The sequence below is a fragment of the Hyperoodon ampullatus genome (genome assembly GCF_949752795.1).
Source record: "Hyperoodon ampullatus genome assembly, chromosome: 1".
Taxonomy (NCBI): Eukaryota; Metazoa; Chordata; class Mammalia; order Artiodactyla; family Ziphiidae; genus Hyperoodon; species Hyperoodon ampullatus.
This window is the reverse complement of record NC_136914.1, coordinates 29,060,819-29,066,818: the sequence shown is the minus strand read 5'-3', so window position 1 is coordinate 29,066,818 and position 6,000 is coordinate 29,060,819. Positions and strand designations below refer to the sequence as shown.

The 6,000-nt window shown below is 45.6% G+C and overlaps 1 protein-coding gene across 2 annotated transcripts in view; it reads left to right on the top strand.

Moving 5' to 3' along the window:
* Positions 1-756: 756 nt before the first annotated feature.
* TMA16 (translation machinery associated 16 homolog) overlaps positions 757-6,000 on the top strand; it is a gene marked incomplete at its 3' end in the record, with an annotated part of 44,049 nt that continues 38,805 nt past the window's right edge. The window contains exon 1 of one of the 2 annotated variants that reach the window (XM_079723450.1): positions 757-1,358. In XM_079723450.1, coding sequence (XP_079579576.1) covers positions 1,356-1,358 — 3 coding nt within the window. In that variant the 5' untranslated portion in view covers positions 757-1,355. The remainder of the gene's footprint in view (positions 1,359-6,000) is intronic. The other variant, XM_079723451.1, reaches the window with a different exon arrangement.

Below are 6,000 nucleotides of genomic sequence, written 5' to 3'. Positions count from 1 at the left end.
GCTCCTCTGAACTCTTTTTTCAACTAGGCCTGGAATTTTGGATTGCCTGTTCGTATCTGATCAATTTTAGCAGGAAAGTCGGTTTAGCCAGAGTCCCCCATCTTCCACATCTGGTCAACCTCCATGTCTGTAACTCACCAGATTCCGGATCATTCACCATCTTCCAGGTGATGTCTGATCACACCAGCCTGCCTATTTCGAGAGTCCTGTTAGGTTGGTGTAGCCAGAATGCCCCGTTACCCCTAATGTTTCCTCTTAGTAATTTTCCATCCACTACCCGCCACCCTGCTCCTGGGCTATAAATTCCTTTCTGTCCCCGTATATTCCGAGTGGAGCCCGTATCTCTCCCCACTGCGGTGATCCTTATACAGATTGAGGAGGAACCCCTTGAATAAAGTCGGCCTTACCTTTCCTTCAATTTTTTGCCTTTAACGTAGGTCTCTGCTCAACTCTTTAACTTTCAAAAGCGGATTCAGAGACCAGCACGTGTGAAACAGCTTTCCTGCCTACCCTTCCAGCTTTATGTTTTTCAGAACAGTATGGGACTGGAAACAACATTAATTAGGTGGTTTTTTTTCATATGTCGCCTTGGAATGTGAGCTGAGCTCGGGCAGGAATATCGTCGGTGTATTCCCAAGGCCTGGCACACAGTAGGAGATCATTCAGTGTTTGCTGGACGAATATATTGTCCACGGAATCCTCCCAAGTACAGATGGAACGAAGACTCACACATCGTGAGAACAACACAGAAAAACCGGGTGGAAAGGAGCCTTGAGTGGGCAGAGGGGGCCTTCACGGGTGAGGAAACAGCCTCCGGGGAACTTCGCTCAGGCGGCCCGGAGGCGCGGAGTACAGGCCTGCGCCCGGGGGACGCGGCGGCCCTGGGCGCCACCGGAAGCGGGCGGCGTGCGCGAGGCCGGAGCCCGGTGCCGCCACGTCCGAAGGGGCTGTGCGGCCCGGGAGCTGCGCGCCGGGCAGACGCCCGAGACCCCGCGGGGCCGGGCCACCACCGCCGGGAGCGCCGAGCCCAGGTCGCGGCCTCACGCCCGGCGCCGCTCCGTTCACCCTTGGCCCCGAGCTCCGCCACCCCGCCCACTGCGCCCGGCGAGCACGCGGGGAGCCTGTCTGCGCGGCTGGGGCGTGAGAGCCCGCTACGGCCCACAAAGGTGAGGTCTTGTTTCCGGGGACGTTTTAGGGAAGAACACTCGTCCCTCCCCCTGCCGGTCAGGTGCGCCCGGCTTCCGCTCCTCGTGGATTTTGCTGGCGTCGCCTCGTGAGCTGTTGCCGCCGCCGACTTTGAGGTCTCGCCGTGTGGACTCGGAGGTCCGGAGGTCCCAGGCCGCGAGGACGTCGCCATGGTGGGTCCCACCCGTTCCTGGAAGGCTCCGGTCGGCGGCGGGGAGGGCGGGCCGGCGTCGGGCCGCTGGGAGCGGGGTGCGGAGGGAGAACTATGGGCGGTGCGCGGGCTGCGGTGCAGGCACGGGTTCCGGGCCGGGTCCTGCAGGGCTCGTAGGGCGCCTGCCGCTGCCCCCAGCCCGCGGGAAATCCGCAGGTCTCCGTGTACTCGCTCCTCAGCGGTGTAGGAGCGGGGGGCGGACGAGGCGCGTCGGGGACGGCGTAGTCGCCGGTCCTCGCGGCCGCTTACCACCCCACAGTGCCCTACTCCCGCCCCAGACCCTGCCTTCACGCTCCTCATCCCCTCCACCGCACTGACACTTTTTTTTTTTTTTTTTTTTTTTTTGCGGTACGCGGGCCTTTCACTGTTGTGGCCTCTCCTGTCGCGGAGTAACAGGCTCCGGACGCGCAGGCTCAGCGTCCATGGCTCACGGGCCCAGCTGCTCCGCGGCATGTGGGATTTTCCCGGACCGGGGCACGAACCCGTATCTCCTGCATCGGCAGTCGGACTCTCAACCACTGCGCCACCAGGGAAGCCCCTGACACTTTGTTTTTATTAAAAATGCAGTGGATGCAAAAGAGCGCTTATGTAGCACGTTTAAGTATAAACTGTATAAGGAACTCTCGTTTATCTGTTTTTCACTTTAAGAACCCTTCTGTGTTCTTCTTGAACCTATATTTCCAGGAGCCACCCAGAGGTAAACAGTATCTAAATTATGCTTGCTTGTTTTTATATTTACCACTTGTGTTTATATTACAAAACTGCTATTTTTGTTTTCCTTTTTGCTTCTGTTCTTGAGAATAATTCTTGAATGGGAACATGTTTTGTAAATAGTCACTTTTCAATTAGTTTCTAACGAAAACAACAGCATAAAAAAGTTTATAGGGCTTCCCTGGTGGCGCAGTGGTTGAGAGTCCGCCTACTGATGCAAGGGACGCGGGTTCGTGCCCCGGTCCAGGAAGATCCCACATGCCGCGGAGCGGCTGGGCCCGTGAGCCATGGCCGCTGAGCCTGCGCGTCCGGAGCCTGTGCTCCGCAACGGGGGAGAGGCCACAGCGGTCAGAGGCCCGCGTACCGCAAAATAAATAAATAAATAAATAAAAGTTTATAATCTGGTAATAAGTTATGATACTCTGGTCTCAGTGCCATTAGTCCCCTTTCTCTGTCACTTTCCATTTTCTCCTTTTCCTTTTCATTGTATTCTTATTTTTCATGTCTGTCTACAGTCTTTTTGCTTTAGATTATATACGTTTGTGTAAATAAAGTTTTTTTATTTATTAGTATGTGCAGTGGCCAGCTCTTTATAATTTTCTTTTCTAGGCTTTCCTAGAAAACCTTGGCTCCCTTGTCTGGACTCTCGATTCTGTTTTATTTGTCTATGTTTCTGTTTTTATGCCTATAAGCGTAGTAAATATTAAAGCGATTACCTGCTAGTAAAAACTGGTTTCTGAGAGTTAGTAAAACTAAAGAAAAACATTAATGAAAATCTACCTAGTATACCAACTTTTGGGATAATGTTACATGTACATGGTTTAAAAAAAAAAACAACCAGAGTAAAATGTGGTTGTCCGTGAAATGTGTGTTAATTTCCTTTTACTGCTGTGAAAAATTAATACAAATTTAATGGCTCGAAACAACACAGATTCATTCTCTTATACTCCTGGAGATCAGAAATCCAAAAATGAGTCTTACTGAGCTAAAATCAAGGTGTAGCTGGGGCTGTCTTCCTTCAAGATGCCCTAGTGGAGAATCTCTTCCCTTTTTCCAGTTTCTAGAGGTTGCCTACATTCCTTGGCTCTTGGCCCGTTCCTTCTCTTCAAAGCCATCAGTGTAACATCTTCAAATCTGCCTGAAGAGAAGGGCACATTTCTTTCTCTTGACAGTGATCCTGCTGCCTCCCTCTTACAAAGACCCTTGCAATTATTTTGGGCCCTTGTGGATAATCCAGGATAATCTCCCCATCTCAGGATCTTTGATGGCATCTGTACAGTCCTTTTTGCCATGTGTGGTAACACATTCATGGGTGTGGGGGAATTAGGGCATGGACATCTTTGGGAGGGAGGGCATTCTACCCACAACAAAAAGTAGGTCTGCCTCCAACTGTGTTACCTCATTCCCTAGCTCAGTTGAGAAACAACCACTGTTAGAACATGGTTTCTTCGATAACCATTCAGATATTTCATATGAATGTGCCAGTATATATGTCCTCTGACCTCCCTCTTTATATATAGAAGCAGTATGCTAGACACGCTCCTAATGCCCCTTGCTTTTTTTCTTCTACCTGATCTTAGACGTCAATCTACGTGAGTACACATAGATCTACCTCTTGCTGTTTTAACAGCTGACATCCTATTTGCTTTTACTGTAATTTATTTACCAGGTCTCTGATGGACACTTAAGCCGTTTCCATCCTTTTGCTACTACAAACACTGCTGCATTGATTATTCTTATTTGTTTTGTACATATGTAAATATGTCTGTAGACGAAATTAATAGAAGTAGCATTCCTTGATCAAAAGACGTGCAGTTTTTATTTTGATAAGAACTATCAAATCACCTTCCAGAAGATTGTACCAGTTTACATCCCACTTATTAGTGAGACTGCTAACTCACCCACAGTGTCACTAATGCAGTGTGAATAAATAATTTTTAAAAATCTTTTTTATACATTAAAAATTATAGTTTATTGAAGTTTTAATTTACATTTCTTTTAAGGTAGAGCACACATCTTTTCAAAACTTAAAAGGCATTTATCTATACTCTTTCTTGTGACCTGTTTTTATTTTAGGTTACTAATCTTTTTCTCATTGATTTCATAATGGTGCGTGTTACATTGTAGGTGCTTATTAAATATCTGTTCATCTGAGCTTAGCCCTAGACCCTTTTCTTATTCTACTGAAGAGACTCTTATCTCTGTGGCTTTAAAGTACCTCCTTTAACCCCAAGTTATCCCAAATTTGTATATTCAGCCCAGACCTTTTTTCTAGGTGCCAGACTCATAACTTTATTTACTTAGTTTACATCTCTACTTAGCAGTCTCCAGGGCATCTTAAACCAGTGGCTGAAAGTGGGTTCTTGATGCCCCCTGTCTCCATGTGCCAATTCCTGTCTTAGTGGGATTTCTGACCACTTGGTTGCTTTGTTGCAAACGTGGGAGTCATACTGGACTCTTCCCTTTCCCTCACTGTCCATAGTCAGTCCTGTCATTCTGTCTTCAAAATGCATTTCATACCTTGCCATTTCTCTCCATCTTCACTGTCACCCCGGTTGTGCCACTCAACTGCCATTTTTTTCTTAATGACCTCAATACTTCAGTAGTCTTGCTTCTTCTTACTCTATCTCCGTCCAAACTGTCCTTTATACAGCAGCTCGCGTTATCCTTAAAAAACCAAGTAGGTCTCAAGTCAGTTCCTCGGGGAGTCTCTTCCTGATTTCCCAAAGTTAGGTACGCCTATTATATGGTGGCCACTTTCTGGCCAGCACTTACTAAGTTACATAGTTATTCATGAGATAACTAGATTGTAAGTTACGTAGTTTGGATATAACTAGACTGTAAGCAAGTCCATGTTTGTTTTTAATCCTGGAACCTCACAGCCTATTTTAATATATGGTAGTATGTGCTCAGTAAGTTTGTGGGTTGTTTTTGTTTTTTTGGTCAGTGAACATTAGTATAAGGTAGAGGTGTAAAGAGTGGTAGCAGAAGAATGGGAGAAATGGTTAATTCTGACTAGATATCGATGGGTAAGTCAGGAATAACATAAAGTTGAGCCTGATGTTAGATTTTTGCATGAAAGGTAAAGTCGGCATTAGAGAATTATCAGGATATTTTCTTAATGTTAAGGAGAGTATTGTTTATGAGCCTTTAAAATTTATTTTTATATGAGGTATTTCACACTATTTTAAAGAACTTTTTAAAATATTTTTTACTCATAGTAGCTCAATGTACAGTATACAGTGTACATAGTAGCTCAATGTACAGTATACAGTAAAATATTCACTTGGGTCAACATCCCACTCTCTTTTCTTTCTTTCCAACTATTATTTTCAACCCAGTAGAACATGTTTGTAGTCTTCAGGGAGCTGCAATGTAGGAGATAAGCACACGTGTGGAATTAAATGACTGGTCAGTGCAATATGTTAAGTGCTATGGGAGAAATGCTACCCAGAGAGAAAGGATACTGAGATGTGAAATGGTTACATATTTGTGGATGTCTTCACAAATATGTGAACTGGAAATGGTCCTTGAAAATTGAATGGGGTTTAGCAAGGCTTATGTGGAGAACCGTTAAGTTCCTTTCTGGATGCTCTAACTAGGTATTTGTCATTGACACTTGTCGTTGGCATCAAATTTATCTGTTAAGCAAGGGAAATGCCCTAGGGTTCTTCAGGGTAGAGTGTCTGCAAAAAAATGGTGCAGATTCTGTTAATTAGCTCATTACATTCCTGTTACATCTTCGATGTTAAGTGACTTAGTATATCATATTCTAGAATTCATTTTGTGCTTTAGGGTATTTGGAGTTTAAGGTATTATATACTGTAAGCTTTCTCAGTTGTAGGCATGGCTTTACTCCTCTACCTTTTTTTTTTAAGTATTCATATACCTTT